General features: G+C 37.3%; 1 protein-coding gene and 1 non-coding gene across 2 annotated transcripts in view; both read right to left on the bottom strand.

Annotated features, from left to right (window-relative positions):
* NF1 (neurofibromin 1) overlaps positions 1 to 26,527 on the bottom strand; it is a 304,781-nt gene that overhangs the window by 29,763 nt on the left and 248,491 nt on the right. The window contains 24 exon segments of the mRNA XM_049772767.1: positions 276 to 418; positions 1,628 to 1,728; positions 1,922 to 2,052; positions 2,397 to 2,519; positions 5,350 to 5,507; positions 7,189 to 7,324; positions 9,584 to 9,715; positions 12,704 to 12,830; positions 16,619 to 16,759; positions 19,004 to 19,105; positions 19,636 to 19,750; positions 19,877 to 19,938; positions 20,183 to 20,397; positions 21,047 to 21,113; positions 21,116 to 21,163; positions 21,165 to 21,185; positions 21,187 to 21,213; positions 21,215 to 21,247; positions 21,249 to 21,299; positions 21,301 to 21,327; positions 21,468 to 21,542; positions 21,544 to 21,594; positions 21,596 to 21,616; positions 26,142 to 26,335. Coding sequence (XP_049628724.1) covers positions 276 to 418; positions 1,628 to 1,728; positions 1,922 to 2,052; positions 2,397 to 2,519; positions 5,350 to 5,507; positions 7,189 to 7,324; positions 9,584 to 9,715; positions 12,704 to 12,830; positions 16,619 to 16,759; positions 19,004 to 19,105; positions 19,636 to 19,750; positions 19,877 to 19,938; positions 20,183 to 20,397; positions 21,047 to 21,113; positions 21,116 to 21,163; positions 21,165 to 21,185; positions 21,187 to 21,213; positions 21,215 to 21,247; positions 21,249 to 21,299; positions 21,301 to 21,327; positions 21,468 to 21,542; positions 21,544 to 21,594; positions 21,596 to 21,616; positions 26,142 to 26,335 — 2,301 coding nt within the window.
* LOC125995422 (U4 spliceosomal RNA) lies at positions 2,698 to 2,834 on the bottom strand. The gene has a single exon (XR_007490961.1). It is a non-coding gene; the product is annotated as a U4 spliceosomal RNA (small nuclear RNA).

Below are 26,527 nucleotides of genomic sequence, written 5' to 3' on the forward strand. Positions count from 1 at the left end.
CACTATTACACTATTATAACCTCATTACATATACAATAAAAAATGATTCAGAAAATAACATTTTCTTTATAAAGTATACATACTTCATAAATAGGTTATTCGTTATATATAGTGTTTGTTTCTTGAGGGATTGCTGAAATTGAATCTATGATCTCAACTGAGAGAAGCAATGGCTCTGCCATTGGGCTATACCCAGCCCCCACAAACATTAGTATATTCTGTAACAGTGCATGCATTAGTAAATAAATCAATCATTCATCTCCCAATATATTTACTTTGCAGGTAAGCTGTTTGGTACTGTGGTGGGGATTCTTCATGGTATACCACACTTTGCACAATTCCATGAATAGGGTTTAATAAATTTGGATCTTGGCACAATGACAGCAGGGTATTGATCTTAGAGTCCAACAAATTATGCCTAAAATAAAGTCAACAGAAAAGCATTTTAAAGAATAGTAAATGAAAATGTATAGTAGAAAACATATTGCATATTTCATAGAAAAATGATAAAAATGAAGAAAAATGAAAGCTTTTTATTTTCTGGCGCTTTCCCAAAATTTGTATAATGAATGTATTTTTGTCTTTTTATGTTATTTTCATTAGTCATTAGAGAAAATATGGTAGAAACAACCAATTAGTGGGTTATACAACCACATTTACATTGTAACTGTGTGCTCAAAACAAGGTTGGCTTCTATTTGCCTCTCAACATGCCTTTTTGCTGTTCGTTAATTTTGCTTAATAAGTGCTGAATCAGACTGAATAAGAAAAGCAAAATTAGAGAAGGTAGATTAATACATACTTTAATTCAAACTTAAAAGAAAATTAACTGGGTCTAATCCAGCTATGCTCCATAAATTGAAAGTACTCAAAAAATATATATAAAATTTTGCAACGTTTTTTTTGCCAGACCAGGCAGTGCTCAGGGGTCATTCCTACCTTTGCACTCAGGATTTACTTCTTTCAGTGATTAAGGGACCATACGGAATGCTGGGGATCAAACCTGGGCCAACTGTGTGTGAACAAAACACAACTATCTAATGTACTATCTCTCCAACCCCCAAATACAGACTTTTAAATCAGATTAACAAAAAAGGGGAAATAATGACATAATTATAAGCCTATTTTAGAAATAAATTGCCTAATTTTCTTTAGATTTTAAAACTTTGAAGCTATTATGATTTAAGCCCTTAAGATTGTCCCTAGGAGCGATTTCTGAGTGTAGAGCCAGGAGTAACTCCTGAGCGCTGCTGGGTATGACCCAAAAACCAAAAAAAAAAAAAAAAAAAAAAAAAGATTGAATAAAATTCATTTCCCATGTAGGTTAGTTAATTTTGTGTTATGACTCAATTGCATATAAATACAAATGTTCTTGCATAAAGAAACCAAAATATACCTGTTAACAGTTTGCTCAAAAGGAAAATTATTTATTATGATGAACTTAAGAAAATTAATAAACAAAAAGTCTGACTTTTCTTTGAGTAGGCCAGAACCAGTCTCAGTACCCATTAAACCCAGTTTATCTATAATTACACTCTCATATTCCCCTCTATACAACCAGATATCTTTTTTCCTAAGCAATTCTAAAGCATTTGAATTAATGACAAAGAATAAAAGAAAATACTTACACAACTGGAAAAACTTTGGGGAAAACAACACTGGCTTCTGCTAAGTATTCATAAAGAATTCGCTGATCAAATTCATCTGTGGTATATTTTACCAGTGTAGCCTGTGAACATGCAATAAAAGCAAACAAAAATTTATTTTATGACTAAATAGGTAAATGTTTTGGTAAAAAGGAGTTGATTTTCTTTTTTTGTTGTTGTTGTTTGTAATGTTTAAATATCTCCTAAGGATTGAATAGAACAAAAACTTGAGAGAAAGAAAAAAACCAACAGCCTCAAGAAGCAAAAAATCCTTACAAGAACAGTCAGAAGAAGTGCTTGGATCTTCGGATCAGTAAGTACTTCTTCATCCAAAAGAACATTTGATACAGACACTGAAACTTTACGTAAATGAGGGTGCTGCTGTGATGAGGAAATCCTTTGAGTTTCTGCAGTAAGATATAGATATACATTAAATAATCATCTGTTTAGTTGAACATTTTAATGTTACAATTCAGCAGCTTTTTAGTTGAGATTTAAAACATCAAAATAAATATACAGAAAATTATCCTTAAAAAATTTTGGCTAGCTACCTACAATGCTTTATACTACACAATTACTTTTTTACAGTTTTAAGGATAATCATCAACTTAAGGACTATAAAATTTATCATTTGAAAAAGAGTAAATGTTTCTGTATTCACCCTAAAGATTCTATGTTAGTTAGCAATTAATGGCTCTACTGTACTCTCTCACCATATTTTCAAAGATCTATACCAATTATTGTTTCTCACCCATTTCATAATCAGTTTCTGCTACCCTCCTCATTTTAGGTGGTGTTGTGATTCCTGATTCCATTTCTTGTCTTTTAGGAGCCTTTGTGTCTGATATCAAGTGATCAAAACTTTTCCTGGTTCCTATAGACAAAAATTACAGAATATGGAAGTTTATTAAGCACAAGGTAATTAGGAATATACTAAAGGAAAAAAATGTACAGGCAAAAGTGTTTATACTTTTACTTCAGAATTCCAAGAAAGCCCTTATATATCTCCTGGAAAGAGTTTTTCTCGTCAACTCTTCATTTTCTTTCTTTCTTTTTTTTTTTTTTTTTTATTGCCATTGCCAACTATATTTCAAGTTGTCACGGCAGGGTATTGGGAAAAGTTTTCAATTAGCAATAATTGCGCCTTGGATAAACCTCATTGGCTACGATACTGCCACTGCGTAAAGCTCATTTTCTTAATGTATTTGGTCCTTTACTGATCCAAGATAAATTGATGTTACTATTTACCAGAATAGAAGTAAACCAAACACCAACAATACTTGATCATATAGAAAGGGATTAAAAAAGGGTATTCACTGTCCAGTAGAGCTAATACACTACATAAGAACAGACTTCAAAAATTTAGGTTATCTTGATGATACTTTTTAAGAGGTATTTCCAAATGTAGGCTAAATTAAATCTTAATTGGGAGGGGGATTGGGGCTACAACAGGTGGTGCTTAGGGATTTTCCTGGATCTTCTCTTAGGGATCATTTCTGGTTGGCTCAAGGGATCTTCTGGGGTGCTGGGGATTAAACCAATGGGACTATGTACAAGTAAGAGCCTTAGCTACTATACTATCTCTGGTCCCAGAAAATTGAGTAATAAAATTTTTGTTTTTAGGCCATACCCAATAGTGGTCAGGGCTTAGGCCTGGCTTTGAATTCAGGCACTACTACTTCTGGGCTTGGAGGGACTGTATGGGGTGCTGGGGATTGAAACTGGGCCAGCAATATGCAAGGCAAAGTATTTTAGATGCTGTACTATTACTCCAGCCCCAATTGCATCATCTCTAAAATCCAGAAATTAAAGCCAATATATTTATATATGAAGATAATGAGAAATGTATTTTATTAAATTTAAGCATTAGTACTTATATTAAAAATAGCTGTAATTATCAATACCAAATAATCTACTAGCCTTCAAGTCTTTTTTTATTTCATATGCCAGTAAATTGAGTAAGTTGTGTGCAATGAGCAGTTAAATGATGAGTTTTAAGTTACAGGACTAGAGATCCAATTAATATCCAGACTTTTTTTGGAGGGGAGGGGGACATCCAGCAGTGTGAGGTTACTCCTGGCGCTTTGCTCAGAAATCACTCCTGGCAGGCTCAGGGGACCATATGGGATACTGGGGATCAAACCCAGGTCAGCAGTGTGCAGGAAAATGCCCTACCTGCTGTACTATTGCACTGACTCCAATATCCAGACTTTTATTTAAATTTCCAGGTCTGAGAAAAGTTAGCTCAGTATAAGAGTGCATTTTACATATTTGAACTAGGCTCCAGACCTGATCCCTGGCATTCTCCCTCCCAACCACCCCCTTAAATATCTTTCCAACTAACCCTTAGACTTCCTAAAAACCAATTGGTGATTTCCAGACTGCATGAGATGTTTGTTAGACATATGTTAAAGTTAAATCTCTTACCAGGACACACAAAGCCTTCCTCTGTCTAGCGCCAACCTTCTGAACTTCATTTTCTATCCTGTCCTATCTCCAGACTTTTCTTTATACTCTTTATCCTTCTCAGGAATACATAGCTTCCTTAGCTTCTGTCTACTTAGCAAGCAGTTATTAAAATGCAAAATCCCAGTTCAAATATTTACTTTCTTAGCTTTTTCTAATTTTCCCAAATTGTTTCTCCTCACCAAGATATACTACTTCAGTGGCATTATAGAAGGTTACTCTTATAATCAAATGATTATGTCTTAGTTACTATACTATGAGCAATAAAGGAGAGAAACTTACATTTTTTTCATCTAACTCATGGGTTAAAATGAACTCAGCACTGAATTTTCATTAAAGTTAAATTTTCACTTATAACTTCCTTAAAATGAAAACTCAGAGTTACAAAATATCAAGTAGCCTGGAAAAGACTATTTAGGACAAAATATAAACATTAAGAAATTCAAAAAAAGGTAATAAACCTATTATTTCATAATTGATTGTCCACAGATTTCCTTATGAATACAAAAATTTTACCAATACTTAAAAATGTGCCTGAATTCAGAATATTGTAACTGAATTATAGTCTCAATGTATTTCAAAAGGAAGTAAAATTTTAGCTAAATTGTGTAAGACTGACTTTGTTTCTTATATATTTCCTATATGAAGTGGAATCTGTGCTCCTTTTAATACTTACAGTTTGAGAATGGAAAAGACCCTCAACAACATTTTAAGTATCCTCCTCATTGATGATATTTTCAAGAACCATCTTTGATAGTAATCCAAAATTCAGCAATAGAAAAAAACTTACCTTTTTGTCTTTTCAAAGAAAAGATGATAAATGGTATTATTTGTAGCTTTATGACAAATTGATGTATTCTGCTCTTGTCTAACAATTTGGGGAACTATAGATGATTAAAGGTCCTTAATGTGAGTAACCAAGATATATCTTTCCTAATGGGTAGCTAAGGTCTATTCCCATTACCTTAAAGTATGGCTAAGGCAGAACAACAAGGAGAGCCAGAGGATCAGTTTAAGATTAGAATAAAATTGTTCAAATTACCATTTCCATTCCTCTCTCTTCCATTCCTCAATATGATACGATTAATTTTTTTAAATTTTCATTGAAAACCTTGCTACATACAAAGGAGAGATTTCTGACCATCTTAAACAACTTCGAATAATTTCCCCAGAGTGACAGTATTGGACCATTTGAAAGAGTAATTCTAAAAAGTTCAATATAATTTAGATAAACTAACCAAGCAACTTCTTAGTGTTGGCCTGAGAAGGCTGCCCCATGTCCAAACTCATGGATTTCCTGGCTCGGGGACTGGTCTGGCCCACATTTGGATAGGTGGTTGTAAGGTACCCTTCAGAACCTTTGGGAGAGGACCATGGCTGAGTCTCCTTTAGTGTCCTGAGAGATTTAAACAATTGAGAAGAATTAATTAATGTAGTGACAATGTAATCATTATTTATCCCTCCCAAGTGGTTGTCCTATTTTCCACTGATTGTAGTTCATTAGAAAACTGTATAGACTGTAAGGGTTTTTGAGTACAAACTGTTTTACATCAACTGTTTTGTTTTGCCTTGGTATCATACATATGTATATGGTAGGTAGAACATATTTGCACTTACTGGGTTGTTTTTTTTTTATCAGAGAAAATAAAAACTAAATAGACACTTGTATTTTTCGTTTAAAAACCAAGCAAGTCAACTCAACTTTTCTTTCTTTCTTTTTTGTTTTTGGGCCACACCAGTGATGCTCAAGGAATACTCCTGGCTATGCGCTCAGAAATCGCTCCTGGCTTGGGGGACCATATGGGACGCCAGGGGATTAAAACAGTCAGTCCTAGGTCAGCCGCGCACAGGCAAATGCCCTACTACTGAGTCACTGCTCTGGCCCCTCAACTTATATTTCAACAAGGAAATATAGGCACACTCACTTTCTTTGTACTCTAATAAAAAGGGATCATTTCAAAGAAATTTAATCACAGGAATGAAGAAAAAAATTTATAAAACCATGTAGACCTGGAAAACTTTTGCATACACCATTAAAATATCAGTGGAAAATTGTTGGGGGCTTCTAATTTATAAAATGAGGATGCTGATAAAGTGAATTGATACTAACTCTATAAATATAAAATCACTTAAAAAACCTCAACAGTACACCTAAAATGTTAAAGGTGTTTCAACAGGAAAAATATCCCCAAATAGTATTCTACATGAAATTTCTCCATATTAGTGAAAAATATACTAATCCAAGCCAAAAGGCACAATTTTATTATATGATTTATACTTTACTATATACAATGTTACTAACATTAGTATGATCTAAATATAATAAAGGTACTGGTATACATATATATTTTCTTGTCGATACTGATTTCTTTTCTATCATGAAGAGTGTAATAGAACATATTCCATGTTGGGTTTTTTTTTATTTGGGGGGGCACACCCAGTGGTGCTCAGGGGTTACTCCTGGTTCTGTGCTCAGAAATCACTCCTGGCAGGCTTAGGGGGGACCATATGGGACGCCAGGGATCAAATCCGTGTCCATCCTGGGTTGGTTGCATGCAAGGCAAACACCCTACCGCTGTGCTATTGCTGCCCCTTCATGTTGGTTTTTATCAAGACCCTTTCCTGAACCCTGACAATCTCATAATAAACTTTTTCATTAATGACTTTTCTGTGCTTTAAGAGGAAAACTAATATTAACATTAGTGCATTAGAAAAACAATTTTGCCTCTACTGTTCTATATAAGATAATGTACACTTGTAAAATGAGTTTTGAATCACATATTCTTCCAAGATTATCTTTGCTTTTAGGTCCCATTCAGGGTTTCTTGCACTAATAATGCAGGGCCAAAACCTAGCTTGGGGAATAGGGAACATATGATGCCAGAGAGTGAACTCAGGGCCTCTCATGTGCCAGGTATGTGCTCTACCCACTTGAGCTCTATCACCCAGCACATTGATTATTTTAAGAATCTCTGATTACCTTCTGGTTTACTCTGCTGGTTGCTTTTTTTTAGGACAGAGGCAACCAGCAGAAGTCTGACCATTCTTAAGTAATTATGGGAGAAAAATTTATTTACCTATAGCTAGGGTCACCATGATGAATGGGATACGTATCCATAGGAACATTTTCCATTGAAATATCAGTAAGAAGAAGAGACTTTCTATGTTTTAGGCTACAGCGACTTCGAACCTCCTCAGACACTGTGAGTAAAGCTAAAAGGAAAAATGGCAGATTAAGAAATGTAACAAACCACTAGTGTCACTTAAAATAGGATACACTTCATATAATCCTCTGACAAGGGGAAAAAAAAAGCTGTTAAACATGCATACAGAGAGCCCCAAAATGTGAAATTTAATGACATAACAGGACAGAATTTCTATCTTAAAAGGATTTATTTAGGATCTCTTTTGGAAAACTGTACTAAAAGATGAAATACACAAAAAGATTCAATAATACCCTTAATATTTGCTAAATGCTTTAATGAACATTTGATTCAACAAATAGAAAGTAAACGAGGTAGGTACTATAAAGTTCATTATTTAGGCAAGGAAAATTAGTTTGAGATATTAAGTGATTTGCTAATGGTAAATAATTCAAACAAAAAGTTGCCACAACTGAAGTCTACTATGTTGGAAATCAGCATACTGCATCAATGACTGTCCAAGAATTCTATTATATGTATATATTGTGCTGAATGGAGAACCACAAATCAGTTCAGATGAGAAAAGACAAAAATGTTTAATGAAATGGTAGAAATAGGACAGAAAAAAGCATAGTATCAGGAGAGAATGTTAAGGAGGTGGTAAATATATTAAATTAAAAAAGCCCACCTATTTAAATAAAACAAAGTTTATGAAATTTAGAGAAAGACAGAAACCAGAAGGTTGCTTAAAGATCCAGGCTGAGAGGCATTTAGATTTTATGACAGAAAATAGGGAGCTACCAATTTTGAATCAAAGATGATAAAAGAAGTATATTTCAGATTTTAATGCAAAATTCCTTTAGAAGGAGTATTTTTTTTTGTTTGTTTGTTTGTTTTTGTTTTTGTTTTTGGTTTTGGGGCCACACCCGTTTGACGCTCAGGGGTTACTCCTGGCTATGTGCTCAGAAATCGCCCCTGGCTTGGGCGGACCATATGGGACGCCGGGGGATCGAACCGCGGTCCTGATCCTTGGCTAGCGTTTGCAAGGCAGACACCTTACTTCCAGCGCCACCTACCCGGCCCCTAGAAGGAGTATTTTTAAATTAGTTTTGGGATCACATTTGGCAATGCTCAGGGGTTACTCCTGGTTCTGAACTCAGGAACACTCCTGGTGGTAGTTGGGGGACAATATGGGATGCAGGGGATGTTGGTAGCATGTGAGGTGAGCACCTTACCTATTGTACTATCTTTCTGGCCTCACAAGAATTTTTTAAAATTAAATAAATTCTTTAACTGAAATGTCATGAGATACACAATTACAAAGTTGTTCATGATTGAGGTTCGGTCACACAACAACCATCCCTTCACCAATGCAAATTTTCCATTACTAATGTCCCCAGTTTCCCTTCTACATTCCTCTTTGTCCTCCCAGTTGCCTACTACCTGGCAGACATTTTTCTTCTCTTTTTTCCTTTTTAGACACTGTGGTTTAAAATACTGTTACTAAGGGAGTAACATGCATATCACTTTACCTCCTTCAGTACCTAGTTCTTGTCCAGAGTGATCATTTTCAACTATCACTGTCATAGTGGCCTTTTGCTTCCTACCATAGTCTGGCCCCGCCCCTTGCCTTTAGGTATTACCACCATACTATATCCCATCAATGAATGCAATAATTCCATGTCTATCCCTCCTGCTGACTTATTTTGCTCATCTCTCTTTCTCCATCATCTATAATTATCTATTATACTCTCTATACAAGGGGTCCTCAAACTTTTTAAACAGGGGGCCAGTTCACTGTCCCTCAGACCATTGGAGGGTCTGACTATAGTAAAAACAAAACTTATGAGCGAATTCTTTTTTTTGGTTTTTGGGCCACACCCGGCAGTGCTCAGGAGTTACTCCTGGCTGTCTGCTCAGAAACAGCTCCTGGCAGGCACGGAGGACCATATGGGACACCGGGATTCGAACCAACCACCTTAGGTCCTAGATTGGCTGCTTGCAAGGCAAACGCTGCTGTGCTATCTCTCCGGGCCCATGAACGAATTCTTATGCACACTGCATATATCTTATTTTGCAATGAAGAAACAAAACAGATACAAATACAATATGTGGCCCACGGGCCATAGTTTGAGGACCACTGCTCTATACCTATATATAAGTAAATTTCATGCTTCATTTGTCCTAACAATTGCACATATTGTAAGAACAGGACCCTGAAATCTATACTACCAAGCAATCAGTTAAAGGACTCATAAATATTTGTATCTTTTTGGTATTCTTAGGTACAAATGTGGTAAAACTGATTTAGTTGATTTTGTATTTTTACCTGCTAAATAAGCCACACTCTGTGTATTCACTTCAAATTTATCACAATTTCTATGTTTGTTAACCAGAGTTAGTAGTGTATGCAAAATTCTGACAGTTCTTGCAACAATAGCAGGTGAAGGATGTCTATATCCTAAAAAAACAAAAACAAAAACAAAGACGTTAATTCATTCTTTCATCAGGTATCTGAGAGTTTATTATTCGGTAACACACAACTCTGCAAAAAATTAAAGTTTAAGGCAGGGGTCTCAAACTTGCAGTCCGCGGGCCATTTGCAGCCCTCCGTACAACATTTTGTGGCCCTGCCTAGAGGAATCTTTTTTTTTTATGTTTTGTTTTGTTTTGTTTTAGTTGTTTGGGTCACACCCCCCAATGTTCAAGGCTTACTACTGACTTTGCACTCAAGGATCACCCTGACTTTGCCTCCTGTGGCCCCCAGGTAAATTGAGTTTGAGACCCCTGGTTTAAGGGATAACTCATACCTTCCAAGAATAGTTACTTGGGAAGACAAAACATGCATATGCGATTAGGATTTATATAGGATTAAGTACCAAAACTATGAGTTGAAAACATTCCTTAGAATTCTAAGGTATCTCAGGCAGACCAAAAGTGTTAATGGTGTTCTAGACCTATGACTCCCTTAGTTGGAGAGGGTTTAAAAAAATTGGAATTCACTTAAGATATCCTTTGAAAATATGGTTATATTGCTTAAGATTTATTTTACAAATATATATATATTAACATAGGAAGTATTAATCTCAGAGTCCAAAGAAGAAAACTGACTAGAAGATAAATTTAATCTTTGCATAGCTTTCAGTCACTATTATTAAACTATTTTTATTATCTATCTATCTATCTATCTATCTATCTATCTATCTATCTATCTATCTATCTATCTATCCATCCATCCATCCATCCATCCATCCATCCATCCATCCATCCATCCATCCATCTTTTTTTTTTTTTGGTTTGTGGGTCACACCTGGCAGCACTCAGGGGTTGCTCCTGGCTCTAGGCTCAGAAACCGCCCCTGGCAGACTCGGGGGACCATATGGGATGCCGGGATTTGAACCATCGTCCTTCTGCATGCAAGGCAAACATGCTACCTCCATGCTATCTCTCCGGCCCAACTATTTTATTTTTTTAAATGTAAGATTTATTTTTGTGGGCCCGGAGAGATAGCACAGCGGTGTTTGCCTTGCAAGCAGCCGATCCAGAACCTAAGGTGGTTGGTTCGAATCCCGGTATCCCATATGGTCCCCTGTGCCTGCCAGGAGCTATTTCTGAGCAGACAGCCAGGAGTAACCCCTGAGCAATGCCGGGTGTGGCCCAAAAACAAAAAAAAAAAAAAAAAAAAAAAAGATTTATTTTTATGTATTCATTCACAGTTTCTCCATTTATTACTCCCTCATTCGTTGCTGATGTTCCTGTAGTGGCCCGAGTTTGCGCACTCGCCTGCCTGTGGTGATTGCTGGGGATCACAAATTAGACTTTCAACAATTACACAGTTGGTAATGGTGTTCAAGCTGCAGTGCTTGCTAGGGTCATAGTCTAAGCGGAGACACACAACTTATGGCTGAGGTGCTCATTGTGGGTTGTTGCTGTGTTCACACATGCATTTAGCAAAAGTTACACATCTTTTTAGATGGGGGTTTTAAGTAACCCCTAACCTCATCTTTTTGTGGCACTTATACATGCTTATCTGCAGTGCAGCTGCAAATGTATTTTGGTATCACACACACCAGGCTCAAAGAACAATTCTGTCAGGACTGTGCTCAGTACATATGGAGCTCCAGGTGTCTGTCTGTCTGTCTGTCTGTCTGTCTCTCACACACACACACACACACACACACACACACATGCGCGCGCGCTCAAATAACAATTCTGTTAGAATTGTGCTCTGCGCATAAGGCACTCCAGGGATTAGAACTGATGAACTATTCTTGTCAACTGCTTTCTCTGTTATGACTGCCTCATGTTAATAAACCAAAGCTAATATGCAATAAAATAAGCTCTAGAGAGTATAGCCACGCCAGAAATATTTTGCTAAATTAAAGTAAGTGCTATAAAAAATATAGGAATCTGGAAGTCTAAGGATGATGGGATACTAGAAGGTAAGGTTCTATAAAATATATAATAACAAAATTTATCAACTATAAATTATAAGCTGAAGAAATCTGTGATGAATTTTTAAGATATAATTTTCTAACAAGTTATCCACATAAATTTATTGATGTGAAAAGCCTTACTTAGTTTTATTTTATTTATTTTTTGGGGGGGGTCACACCCGGCAGTGCTCAGGGGTTACTCCTGGCTCCACGCTCAGAAATTGCTCCTGGCAGGCTCAGGGGACCATATGGGATGCTGGGATTCGAACCAATGACCTTCTGCATGAAAGACAAATGCCTTACCTCCATGCTATCTCTCTGGCCCCTTAGTTTTACAATAAAAGAAATAATTTTATATTGTTAATTACATAACTATATAATAATCATTACTATATAGCTATTAAGAAGTTCAGTACTGGGCCCGGAGAGATAGCACAGTGGCGTTTGCCTTGCAAGCAGCCGATCCAGGACCAAAGGTGGTTGGTTCGAATCCCGGTGTCCCATATGGTCCCCCGTGCCTGCCAGGAGCTATTTCTGAGCAGACAGCCAGGAGTAACCCCTGAGCACTGCCGGGTGTGACCCAAAAACCAAAAAAAAAAAAAAAAAAAAAAAGAAGTTCAGTACTTTTTTCCTTTTGGGCCATACCCAGCACTGCTGAGGTTCCTCTTGGATTTGCACTGAGGAATTATATTCCTGGCAATGCATGGAGGACCAAATGGGCTATTGGGTATAGAACCTGGATTATCTGTGTGCAAAGCAACCACCCTACCCACTGTACTATTGTTCCAACTCCAGTACTTAGAAATCTTGTAAGAATCAGCTATTGCTTTTTAAAGACATTTGATGTGGAAATATGACTATACATACTAAACAAAACATAATTTTCCAAGACAGATATAGTTTATATTTTAAGATATATACTAGCCAATTTATTTCTGATATTCATGTGTTTTAGCTACTTTTAGATTCTTGAGAGAGCATTTGATAAAAATATTCTAATACAAGATATCTACCTTTTAAGAGGTGTCCAACCAGTGCAAAGTTAAAATTAGAGTTAAAATTGAGTCCAACAAAATGATCCATTTGCTTGCAGTGCCATTCCAGAGGATTTCGAATCGCCATAAATACTTCCTCTGGACTCTATTAAAAAAAAAAACCAGATGGTTAACTGGGGGAGAAGAAGGTGGTGGAGCTGATGGTGGTTCATGTAAAGCTTTCTTTAAAGGATCACTTACTGTTTTTTTTTTGTTTTGTTTTGGTCACACCCAGCAACACTCAGGGATTACTCCTGGCTCTATACTCAGAAATCGCTCCTGGCAGGCTTGAGGGACCATATGGGAGATGCTGGGATTCAAACCAACGACCTTCTGCATGAAAGGCAAAATGCCTTACCTCCATGCTATCTCTCCGGCCCCACTTACTCATTTTATAATTGTGTATAACAGCTAATAAAAGATACATATTCTTTCCAGTTGTAATTATTTTCAGACAACTACAGAAAATTATAGAAGACTAAAGTACAACAAATATCTTAGGGAAGAGAGTCAAATATAAGGAACAAAGAGATGGCTCAGCAGTACAGCACTTGCCTTTTATATGTAGGGTTTTGGGTTTGATTCTGGGAATCACACAAAAAAATACCACCCCCCCCAATATAAATGGTAAGATGAAATTGTTTTGATTTAAAATGCAAAATGAGCACAGATAGAATTAATTCCTGGAGAACCAGGAGTAACCCCTGTTTTGGGTGTGCCCCCAAAACAAAAAAACAAAATGCAAAATAGCAAGACTTGTGATGGTAGTTCCATGCTTGAGTGTATGTCTCTTATGAACCTCCTGGGTTCTTCAATCCCTAGCACCACCTACACACAAGATAAACAATGTAAATATCAGTTTCCAATCTGGGTGACTTTTTGTTGTTCTGGATGGTGGGATTGAACCCAAGGCCTCATACATTAACACCATGCAATGTTTTAAAGTTTTAAGTGTTGTTTTTTTTTTTTAATTTGCTTTTATTTTATTTTGGGAACCACATCTAGCAATGCTCAGGACTTACTCCTGTGTCTGCACTCAGGAATCACTCAGAGGCCATTTAAGTGCTGGAGACATGATACAGTGGATAAGGGGTGTTTGCCTTGTACATCACCAACCTGGGTTTGATCCCCAGTATCCCCTATGGTCCCTTAAGCGCACCAGGAGTGATTCTTAAATGCAGAGTCAAAAGTACTGGAGTACTGCCCAATGTGACTTCCAAGTAACTAGCATTTTGTATACTGTGGTTGGCTGAACATTTAAGAGAAGAGTTCAACTTTACGAAATGCTTGCAGTATAAAATTTTCATACATTATTGCATTAAAAACCTTTTTATTTTTTGAGGCACATACACAGTAATGTGGTGTCCTGGGGCCAAGCAGTGCAATGGAAGGAACTCAGGGTCTCAATCATGTTAAGTAATGCTCCAGTTTTGAGTTATCTTCTCAATAAAAACTTTTCTTTTGGGGGGGTCACACCCAGCAGCACTTGGGGGTTACTCCTGGCTCTATGTTCAAAAATAGCTCCCGGCAACTCAGGGGACCATAGGGATGCCAGGATTCGAACCACTGTCCTGCATGCAAGGCAAATGCCCTACCTCCATGCTATCTCTTCGGCCCTTAATAAAAATTTTAAAGCAATTTTATGCAATTGTAATTAACTATTTCACAGAATTGTTCATAATTTGATAAATATAATCCTTTTATAAGTACTTGTCAAATACTTAATATGCATTTTTGATGTGTCAGGTGTAGTTCTAGACTCTGAAAATATATCAGGGAACTATAACCAAAAGTAACTATTCACCCCGGTAGAGTCTATATTTTATTTTGTTTTGTTTTGTTTTGTTTGGTTTGGTTTGGGGATCATACCCAGAATGCTCAGGTCTTACCTCTGGCTCTGTACTCACGAATAATTCCTGACAGGAATTGGGGAACCATATGAGGTGCCAGCGGTCGAACTTAGGTAGGCTTTGTACAAGGCAATACCTTATCTATTGTCCTATCACTTTGGCCCTGAAAATAAGGATCTTGAAATTCAAAACTGCTATGTAATTTTCTCAAGATAATTATGACTTTAAAAAAAAAACTGTGCTGGTTCCAGGAATATTTGTTTTAAAGTCATTGTGTGTTCATGGATGGGAAGTACTTATTCTCAGAATACAATGATGTGGGTAAGGCTAAGAAATTTGCATTTTTATAAAAGAAAGCCAGGGACCGGAGCAGTGGCGCTAGAGGTAAGGCGTCTGCCTTTCAAGCATTAGCCTAGGATGGACCACAGTTCGATACACTGGAATTCCATATGGTCCCCCCAAGCCAGGAGCGATTTCTGAGTGCATAGCCAGGAGTAACCCCTGAGTGTCAACAGGTGTGGCCCAAAAAGAAAAGAAAAACAAACAAACAAACAAAAACCCAGTCATTTCCTTTTGCAAAGACTTTTTAAAAAGAAAACATTGATTTATTTATGATTTTGGGCCACACCCGGCAGGGTTCAGGGGTCACTCCTGGCTCTGTGCTCAGAAATTGCACCTGGCAGGCTCAGGGAGCATGTGGGATGCCAGGAACTGACCCGGGTCCATTTTAGGTCAGCCACATGCAAGGCAAACACCCTCCTGCTGTGCTATCACTCTGGTCCCTGCACAGAGACTTTAAATCAAAGAAATCAAAATATTCATACTTTGGTTTGTCAAGATTTTTACCTCAACTGGAAAACAAAACCCTAACACTTAAAAGTTCTTATAGCAAATTTCAATTACACACTACAGTGTTTTTAATTAGTCATGTTACTAATCCTCAGACTTTATTCATCTCACATCTTGGTAAACTTTCTGTTTGGTTTATTTTAGGTATCACCTGTGTAGTGCTCAGAGGTTGGTCCTTGATGGGGTGAGGAAATAGAGATGAGTGTGGGGTGGAAGAGATCACTCCTGGCAGTGCTGGAGGAACTTGGCATGCTGGGGAATGAATCTGGGCCTACACATGCAAAACAAGTATATAATCCCTTTGAGTTCTCTCATCAGCCCAACTAAAGCTTTAATACTGGTTCTTTGTATCCTGTGTCATTTAAGTACAGAACAATGCCTGTAATTGGGCTGTTGTGGTAGTAAAAATGCCAAAGCAAAAACTTTATTTATAAACATTCAAAAACCAACATTAAAAGTTAAACAGACAGCCAATAGCTACTCCACTATTTCAAGATGATAAAGAAAAAAAGCAATGGGAAAAAGAGCAATTGAAAAAAAGAGCCACTAGCATCAAATCAAAAATATAGAAATAAGGTAATTTAACTCTTGTTTAATTTCTGTTCTTTGTAAAACAGAAAAAATCTGAATGATAAACTTCAAAGTTTTTTTTCCTATAATTATTATTTATCGCTGTTATAGTATTGATTGAGTACTGTTTTCTGCTATTTTAATATAGAAAATACATACTAAATTTAATTTTTGTCAACTGGTAACTAACAATAAGGAGCATATTAAAAATTCTTAGCCATGAATTTCTTCTGATTTAATTATCATTTGGGTGGACCACACCCAGCTATGCACAAGGGTAATTACTAGCTCTGCAGTCAGGAACTACTCCTGGTGGACTAAAGGGACCACATTGGGTGCTGTTAACTGAACCCAGATCACTGTGCTATTGCCCCAGCCATCAAATCTCTTCTGATTTTAAAGGAACACTAAAAGCAGGAGGAATTGGACCAGTGAGTGAGCTCAATGGGCCAAATATATGCTTTGCATGCCAGAGTTTTGGATTTTAACCCTGGCACCCACCTCATGGTCTCTAGAGCACCAACAGGAGAGCTCTAAGTATTGAGCTGGAAGTAAGCCATGACCATTACCAAAACAAAACAAACACGTGGGAGAAAAATAGGAATGTCAACTACAAATTACTTACCTTATCATTGAATATCCGGAGACTATCTAAGGTGTGTAGGTTTTGTTCAAGAAGTGCAGTGCCTGCTGAATACAAGTTGACCTCATCCAGCTGCAGCACAGCCACAGCTACCCAAAAGAGGGCTTTGTGTAAAGGAGAGTCCTGACACGAGAAATGTGTTTAAAGTTAGTAAAATGAATTGCAAAATTTTGTTTAAAACATACTGCATTATAAAATTGAAACATACTGCTTTTCAATTTATGCAAGTTATATTGTTGGGGGAAGGTAAATATATGACCAAATTTTCTCTCTAATCCACATGTTACTATTAGCCAGAAATCACAGGGTTCTGGGTATGTGCCTTACACACCGAACAACTGAGTGAAATTCAATTCCCTGCCAATAATGGTCCTCAGACCATAACTATACCTACTGGTATAGACCTGGAGGTCCCCACAACACTGGGTCAAGCAGTATTGCATTGCCAGCCCTATTCCTTTTTGCATTGGCAAAGTAAAATGGGGAAAGAAACAAGCTCTTATGTACTAGCTGTAAGAACCCATAAAGTTTATAATATAGGGGACCCTCCACCCTGAACATCTGTCATGGTAACTTGACTTACACCTCATGTTTTTGGACAAAGACCATTCAACCCCAAACCCTGGATGCCAACCTTAAAGCTGACAGAGTTCCTTGCAATAGCACCAGGAATCAAACTCCCCTAGTAGTAGTAGCTCTACTACAGCTCTGGCACCAACTAGCACCAGGATATGTTCATACAACATCCTGAGGACGAGGAAGCAGCAACAGCTTGATTTAAAGACAGGATGCCCCACCTCATCACCTAAAGTTGAAATGCAATCATAAGATACTCTAGGGGCCGGAGTGGTGGCACAGCCTTAGAGCGTTTGCCTTGCATGCGGATGACCTAGGACGGATTCCCCAGAGTCCCATATGTTCCCCAAAGCCAGGAGTGATTTCTGAGTGCATATCCAGCAGTAACCCCTGAGAGTGACTGGATATGACCCAAAACCAAACGAACAAAACAAAAACAACAACAACAAAGAAGACACTCCATCCTTCAATCTGTGCAAAAACCAAATCACTAAATACAAATGGATGCAACAACTGTGACTGGGCAGAACTTCTGGAACCATAAAGAAAGTCTCAATTCTAGACTTCATCCTAGGACCTGTGCAAAAACCAAGATCACTAATTACAGAGACTGACTTCGACAACCACAAACTGAGCAGAATGTTTCCTGGCAACATAAATAGACCTCAGGTTTCGACAATGAACATGGACAGAATCTGTAGTAGATTCCTTGACAGTATGTTTGTAGAGTGGAGAAACCCTGTATCTCTTTTTTTTTTTTTTTTTGTGGTTTTTGGGCCACACCCTGTGACGCTCAGGGGTTACTCCTGGCTATGAGCTCAGAAGTTGCTCCTGGCTTCTTGGGGGACCATATGGGACGCCGGGGGATCGAACCGCGGTCCGTCCCTAGGCTAGCGCAGGCAAGGCAGGCACCTTACCTCCAGCGCCACCGCCCGGCCCCGAAACCCTGTATCTCTTAGGCCAAAGGAATTTCCTTTCTAATTTTCCCAATACTTACTGTCCCTATGCCAAAAAAACAAAAACAAAAAAAACCTCCAAAAAAAGCCAAAAAGCAAACTTTGTCACACACACACTCCCTTTTTTTTTGTTGTGGTTTTTTTCTTTTTCTTCTTTTAAATTTATTTTCATGGCTTCCTGACAGGGTCTCCTCCCCACCTTTTTTTATTTATCTTTAACAGAACCTAGAACATGTTCTTGTTCTGCCTCATAAATTAAGGAAAAAAAAAGTGGATGGCAGGTACCAGGGGCAAACAGTCCCACGAATATTGAGTGGAAATAAAAAACGATAAGGCCTAAATACCCAACCCAAAGTCAATGACAATAAAATCAAGATTCCCAAACTACAATAAGCTCTATGCTGGCAGTCCAGGTGGCATTTAGGGAAGCATGCTGGGAATAGGGACAGAGGACTGGTGGTGGGAATTGCCCTAATTCACTGTCACTATGTACCTTAAATATAACTGTGAAAGACTTGTAATTCACATTGGTCTCAATAAAAATAAAAAAAAAACTGGATATATAATTCTCAATCAAAAATTACTAGATAAAAGAATGAAGAGTATATACCTATTTCCTTTAGTATTGATAAATAAAAACACCTTCTAAGCACTTGAAAACATTCTTTGTTTTCTAATGTAAAAACATACATTTTAAGATAACGAGTTTTACAATACCCTAATGCTTTTTTTTTTAATAACTTCTCCATCTTATTCTCTAAACTCCTTAAGAGAAATTAAAACAAAATTTAACTAATACCAGAAGTAAATGGCTAATTTCCTAAATTGTAATTACCTTATTAAGAAGTGGTTGCAATTTGGTTAGTGCAATTACTGTAGCTTCTATCAGAACTTGACTGTTGTAAGTATCAGGTCCTTTTAAGCAACTCTCCAGTGCCTTTTAAAAAAAACATAATATTTTTTATTATAACTGAAATAAAACATTAATTCCTAGCTAAATTCATAATTAGCTCAGGAGCAATTTCTTATTTATTAGGTACTAGAATTATTACGATGCTAGGATGGTCTTGGTAGTTAGCTCACTGTAAATATATATTTTTATTTTAAATATATCTGTACTGTATTCTAATACAAGAAGTCAGGGGTTATTGTAATAATTGAAAAATATATAATGAAATAAGTATCTTATCATACAGTTTTATCAGAAACTGATAAAATATGAGTACCTTTTTAAAAAAAAGAGGTGATTTGGGGCCATAACAATGACACAGCAGGTAGGGGGGCTTGCATTGCAAGAGTTTTAAACTTCAAAGATCAAACTTTAAAAATAATTATAACACACTTTTAAGGTTCAATAAGTAAGTAAACCCATTTTATTAGATTTCAATTTAAATGTCCCTAAGAAAAATGCAAAGTATGCTTTACAACTTGGAGCTATACATATTTGGAAGGAGGGTGAAGAAGTACCTTGCTAAGAATACGAATAATCTGCTTTATCTGCCCATGAGACACTCGTTTGCTAATACAGCCAAAGACAACAAGAGCTCTTGGTTGCAGGGATGGATTATATTGGAATGCAAATCTGCAATAAAAGATCCAAAGAGCTTATGAAAACCTTTGTGTTAAGATATACTGAACAATCATAACCAGTGTTCTCACTGATTATGCAGCAATGTTATTTTCAGCAGCAACATAATTTGGGACATACCTTTGAGCTAGTTCTGTCCACTGGTCTAGCCATTTGCATGTTGGAATATCTCTCATACACGCCTAAAAAGAAAGGGTACTCTAAATATGTTTAAACACAAAGCGCTAATAGAAACATTTAAATAGTTTATTATAATACCCCTAAATAAGTGGTATAGACTAATAAACTCCCATTCCATCTCATAGAAGTGGTTCCTTTATTTAGCTTATGTGTAAAATAGCAGAATAAGCTAGTATTTCTTCTACTTGATACTGGTGGATATTAAAATTTTTTTTATCCCAATTTCTTATCATTTTGGCTATATACCTCCATGATTTCCAACAAAGCTTCTGTGACTGTTTCCAAGGATGTTAAAGCAAAAGTTTCCCTTTCATAGGAGCCAGGAGAGAATGACCTGTCTCGGTAACTGGAACGAAATGCAATGACAGCAGCTGATTTGACTTTGCTAATGCCAAACAACAAGTAAAATTTGGGTAATGAAAACTCTGTCAAACTGAGCCTTAAAACTTGCTTGGTTTCTTCTGTAAAAGAAAAAAGGCATAAGACTTAAATTATTTTTAAATTCTAAATGGTCACATTTCATTTTAAACTTAGAAAATTTAAAATATATACAAATTACATAACCATACTTCAAAACCAACCCTCTAAACACATTTATTTTTACAACTCATTGATTTAGCTTCACTTATCTACAAACCTATGCCAATAATGTGAAAGTGTCAATTGGTACAATTTTTTTTTTGTTGTTGTTTTTGTTTTTGGGTCACACCTGGCAGCACTCAGGGGTTCCTCCTGGCTCTATGCCGAGAAATTACTCCTGCCAGGCTCGGGGGACCACATAGGATGCCAGAATTCGAACCACTATCCTTCTGCATGCAAGGCAAATGCCCTACCTCCATGCTATCTCTCCGGCACCAATCCGTACAGTTTTAAGTTTAGTGACAACTATAAGCATCTACCTAACAAATTGGTACTAAAAGATCTCTCCTATAGTTTGGTATGGAAATAGTCTTTCACATACTGATTTAATGTCATTCACACAGGCTTAAATAAGCAGCTTTGTGTGAAGGGACCATAATAAGTATTACTACTACTAGTAAAAGCTATGACCGTCCGTAATAAAGTAGAAAAAATAGCTGGTATAATACAAAAGACATTTCTGGAACTTACCACTAAAATGAAGCTGTGAACATGTACACAGAGAGTGAATGATATTAATGACCAATCCGTGTGTGGGAAGCTCCTCAGGGAAAGTGGCCCAGTGGCCACTAAGAAAGTTACAACATGGGAAGAGGTAGGGGAGATGAGCCTGCCACATCAAGGGAATTGTTGAAGGACCAGCATTAGCATGTAGCGTGCTAGAATAGCAATTATCGTCCCACATAAGATGTTGCTCTAAAGTAGGAGTTGGAGATAAGCATGTCCTTGTCGATTATTTTGCACATTCTTCCCAATAACCTGCAAAAATCACAATTTAAAAAAATATAGTGACTAAGAAAAATTAATTAGAAAAATATTCAATTTAACTTTAAAATAATTTTCTTCATAAAAAGATACATAATGCCATAGCGCAGAAGGCAAAGAAAAAAGTGATTACCTTGCTTGAAACCAATTTTACATTTCCAGAAGCCAAAGCTACAGCAGTATCTGCCATCACTTCAGCTTTTTATTGATCCCAAACCACCTGTTGCACTGGTTTTGATGAAACTGTCTAGTACACACATCGAGAAGATCTGTAATCTGGCAGAAGACAGAAGTAATTTAAGTCACTCTAAGAAAATTCAGGAGTAATCTACTATACATAAATATTGTGTTTTGGGGCCAAAGCAATAGCACAGTGGTAGGGTATTTGCTTTGCATGGACCAACCCGGGACGAATGTGTGTTTGATTCTTGGCATCCCATATAGTTCCCTGAGCCTGCCAATAGGATTTCTGAGCATAGAGCCAGGAGTAGCCCGAGCGCCAGTGGGTGTGGCTCAAAAACAAAGAACAACAACAAAATTCTGTTTTTTCCTAAGGGCCTCCAAAAAAAAAAAATCTAGAAACCTGTCAATAAATATTTGACAAAAAAATATTTAGACAATGTACTTGATTTCTTCAGAGATAGATAAAAAACAAACAACCTCTTCCCCCTGGTATTTAGTGATCTGGAGAGACAACACAGGTGTGTACTTGCCTTGCACAAGTCAATCTCAGTTTAATCTCTGGCACCACCACGTATGGTCCCCCAGGTAGCATCAGGAGTGATCCCTGAGCACAGACCAAGGAGTAAGCCCTAACCACTGCCAGATGTAGCCCCCAAGCCCAATTAAACAAAAATGAAGCTGGTATTCAAAAACTTAGTGTTTCTCCACATGTGTGTTATGTATATAAGTATATCTTTGGGGGGAGGGTTAGGGTCAAACCGAGCAGTTCTGGGTGGGAACTAATCCACTTAGTGCTCTGTGGTGCCAGAATATAACTTGAATGTTCCAGCCTCTAACTCCCCATATTATTAATTTTCAAAGTACATTTTCAAAATATCTCTGCTCTCTTCTAAGACAGTTAATGTCTGATTAGCATAAAATACCATTTTTTATATAAAGAAATTGACATCAAGGACCAAAATTTATTTTTATTTGTTTTTTGGGTCACACCTGGAGGCACGCAGCGGTTACTCCTGGCTCTGCACACAGAAATCAATCCTGGCAGGCTCAGGGGGACCATATGGGATGCCGGGATTAGAACCACCATCTGTCCTGGATAGGCTGCATGCAAGGCAAATGCCCCTATTGCTGTTACTATCTCTCTGGCCCCAAGTACCAAGATTTTTTTAAGGTATGAAACTATCTCCAAAGTCATTTTAAATTATTTACATTTGCTGCATTGTTTGAATTAAACATACTGTTTTCTTAAGTGATTATTTAAAAAAAAAACAAAGACAAAATATTTGCTAAATATACACTATTTCAATGCAGCACTATCAATAAAAGCAAGATATAAAAACAATCCAAGTATCCAACAATAGATAAGAGCATAAAGAATACAGAGTCTATATCCCTAGTCTTCAACCTGCATTCTGGGGACAGGTATTGGTCTGTAGAAATATTCTGGGTGGTCTGGCCACAAATTTCCCTTCAGACATGTAGTGGCTAAACAGCAAGGACTTTATTATACTAGCTAGCTAAAAAATGAAATCTGTAATACTAGATTTAATAAATAAAATACTAGTTACATGATTTTTTTATTTCTTAGCTGTTGAGATTCTGGTATGCAAGTATAAGAAGACTGAAGTGGGGCCAGAGGATCTTCTTTTTTGTTTTTTTTTTTTTTTTGTTTTTTTTGGGACACACCCGGCGTTGCTCAGGGGTTACTCCTGGCTGTCTGCTCAGAAATAGCTCCTGGCAGGCACGGGGAACCATATGGACATTGGGATTGGAACCAACCACCTTTGGTCGTGGATCGGCTGCTTGCAAGGCAAACGCTGCTGTGCTATCTCTCTGGGCCCCAGAGTAAGGTATTTGCCTTGCATCTCTGACCTTGGTTGGATCCTAGCACCACATATGGTCTTGAAATACTACCAGGAGTAAGCCTGGTATATACAGGAGTATATACAGGAGTAGGCCCTGTATATACACCCCCCCAAAGAATACATACACACATAAATTTATACATACATACTTACACACACACACACACACACACACACACACATTGAAGAATACTACTCAGTTGTATTAGGAAAAAGATAGATGAGGGGCCCAAGAGATAGAACAGGGATTAAGGTGCTTGTTGCATATGACCACACACCACCAGGAATGATCCCGGAGTATAGAGCCAGGAGTATGCCTTTAGACCACTGTGTGTAGCCCCCAAACAGAGTGTGTGTGTGTGTGTGTGTGTGTGTGTGTGTCTTTCACTGAAAAACAAAATGAAATTCAGAAACTAACTTTCTGGCTCCCAGAGGAAGTGAACAGAAATACTCAAACCAAACCCAAACACCCAATGATTAATCAGCTCCAAGTTCCTGGAAAAACTCCAGTGGAAGAAGGAGCTGGGAGCATAAGGTGTATGCCCTCCGGGAGGGGGGAAGGACAGAGCAGAAGCAGCTAAAATACAGAATTCTGCTGGAGAAGAAAGTTTTAGATGGAAAAAGTGCCCAACCCTTTCTGAAATTTCTCCACATACAAACCTGGTAAGGAGGCTAGGTTAAAGGCTAGGCAAGGGGCTCAGGGCCAACATTCATACCAGTCATAGCTCTGTAAGACACTCCTAATAGGTCAGATAAACAATCTGCAGCCAGTTCAAGTCATAGCAGAACAAGAGAAAATAAAAACTGTTCTTCCACCCCCTATACCTCACATCAGACAAAATGTAGGCACTTGTCAAGTCAGAAAGACTAAGGAAAGGAAAAATAATATTATTGTGTGCCTCAGCCCGAATAAGAGTCACATCTAAGTAGTATTCAGGGAACCACATCATCTGTGAATTGAACCTGGGCTCTAGCTTCCAGCTCCTAAAAATACTTAATGAAAATTACAAACTCTCTATTAAGAGAATTAGAAGACACAGAGAAATAGGAAACATATGTTCAAGAGCTTGAAGAATTAACTAATAAAATGACCACCTAACCCTAAGCACTATACAGACACAGTACATTTCCTGTAAAAATTCCCCCGGCGTTCTTCAAAGACATAGAACGAACACTGTTAAAATTTATATGGCGTCACAAAAAGAATTAACTAATAAAATGACTACCCAACCCAAAGCACTATACAGACACAATGCAATCCCTGTAAAAATTCCTCTGGCATTCTTCAAGAACATAGGACAAATACTGTTAAAATTTATACTGAGTCACAAAGCCCTGATGTTAATTATGTTACAAAATTGTAGCAATCAAAACTGCAAGACTTCAGACCAATGAAAAAGAATTGAGAGAGCCCAGAGATTAAACCCTCAAATGTATGGACAATTAATTTACAACAAAGTAGCTAAGTGGAGAAAGGAATGTCTCTTCAACAATGCTGCTGGGAAAACTGGATAGTGATCCCTCCCCAATGAATGAGTCTTTTTCTCACGCCATACAAAAAACTCAAAGCAGACTAGGGGTCAAGGCATGTGCCTGGCATTCATCTGATCCTGGTCCAACTCCCAGCACTGTGTATGTTCTTCTAAGCTACAGAGAATAACCCATGAATCCAGGAACCAAGAGGAGCCCCTGTACATTGCCTTATATGGACTACACACTCTCACCCCAATACTAGCCATAAAACAAAATGGATTAAAGATATCTGTATAGATCTAAGCCCACAAAAAGTCCTCTGCTACAACATATAATTGGGAAAGATCATGCCCAGCAAATTACATTAGAGAAGAAAAATACCAGATGATTGTACTCATATGTGGAACATAAAGAAACTAAGCAAACGATCAAAATCAAATTTACTTTTACTAAAAAAATCTTTTTTGTTTGTTTGTTTTGTTTTTGGGCCACACCCGGCGGTGCTCAGGGGTTACTCCTGGCTGTCTGCTCAGAAATAGCTCCTGGCAGGCACGGGGGACCATATGGGACACCAGGATTCGAACCAACCACCTTAGGTCCTGGATCGGCTGCTTGCAAGGCAAACACCGCTGTGCTATTTCTCTGGGCCCTACTAAAAAAATCTTAACCACAGAACTAAAGTTACCAGGGTATATGTATGGCAGAAAGTTGAGGGGTGTAGGAGTAGGCTGAAAGAATGAAAGGGGGTTCTGTGGACTATGGAAGGATACTATGGTGGTGGACATAATGCATTAAAACTGTACCCTACAATATAAACTATATATAGTCTTATAAACTAAAGTTACTTCAATAAAATATTTAAAAATTTGCTAAAATATGCTTAGTACCCTGTTTATTAGAAATAAAACATTTTAGAGATAATTTTTTATTATTATGCCACAGAGAAGAATGCTAAGATAACTTTTTCTGATTCTGAAACATGCATTAGATATTTATAGTTTTGAACTAAGGGATATTTTTTAGTTTATTTGGTTTCTGGATCAAAATCATTGGTATTCAGGATTCACTCCTGGCAGTACTCGGGAACTGTCAAGCACCTTACAAATATTATCTCACTGGTCCCAAGAAGTAGATAAAGGAATCGGTAGGCATTTGCTGCATACTTTTGTCTTTTCAAGTTGCATTTACAGTATCCAGCACAGGGCTTGGCACAAAGAGGACAGCAGATAAAATATCCATACCAAGAAGTCACAAGATAAATATTTTAACATATTCAATACCTGCCCAAGGCTCCCCCATATTTTTGCTTGAATTGAAGGGTACATCTGTTTCTCATTAATAGTCATTGTTATCAGCTTATCAAGAATGGCAGTAACTCTTTGTCGTTTGGCATCATCATTGTGCTTACAAAAACGAACTAGATTTGACAGCCATGGAGTCATGTATTCCAAACAAAGATGTTTCAATTCAATACCTAAGGGTAAAAAGCATACTGTTAATACAGATGGTCACAGATCCAAAAATGGACATTAATATCTAACATTACAGATCCAAATTGGTTATTAATATCCAAGTTATATAATGCATTCACCAAGCTCAAAAACAAAGACAAAAATTATATTTAAATGAGGAAAAAGAGCTAGAGAAATAGTATAGAGGTTAAGCT

This window comes from Suncus etruscus, chromosome 1 (genome assembly GCF_024139225.1).
Source record: "Suncus etruscus isolate mSunEtr1 chromosome 1, mSunEtr1.pri.cur, whole genome shotgun sequence".
NCBI classification, from domain to species: Eukaryota; Metazoa; Chordata; class Mammalia; order Eulipotyphla; family Soricidae; genus Suncus; species Suncus etruscus.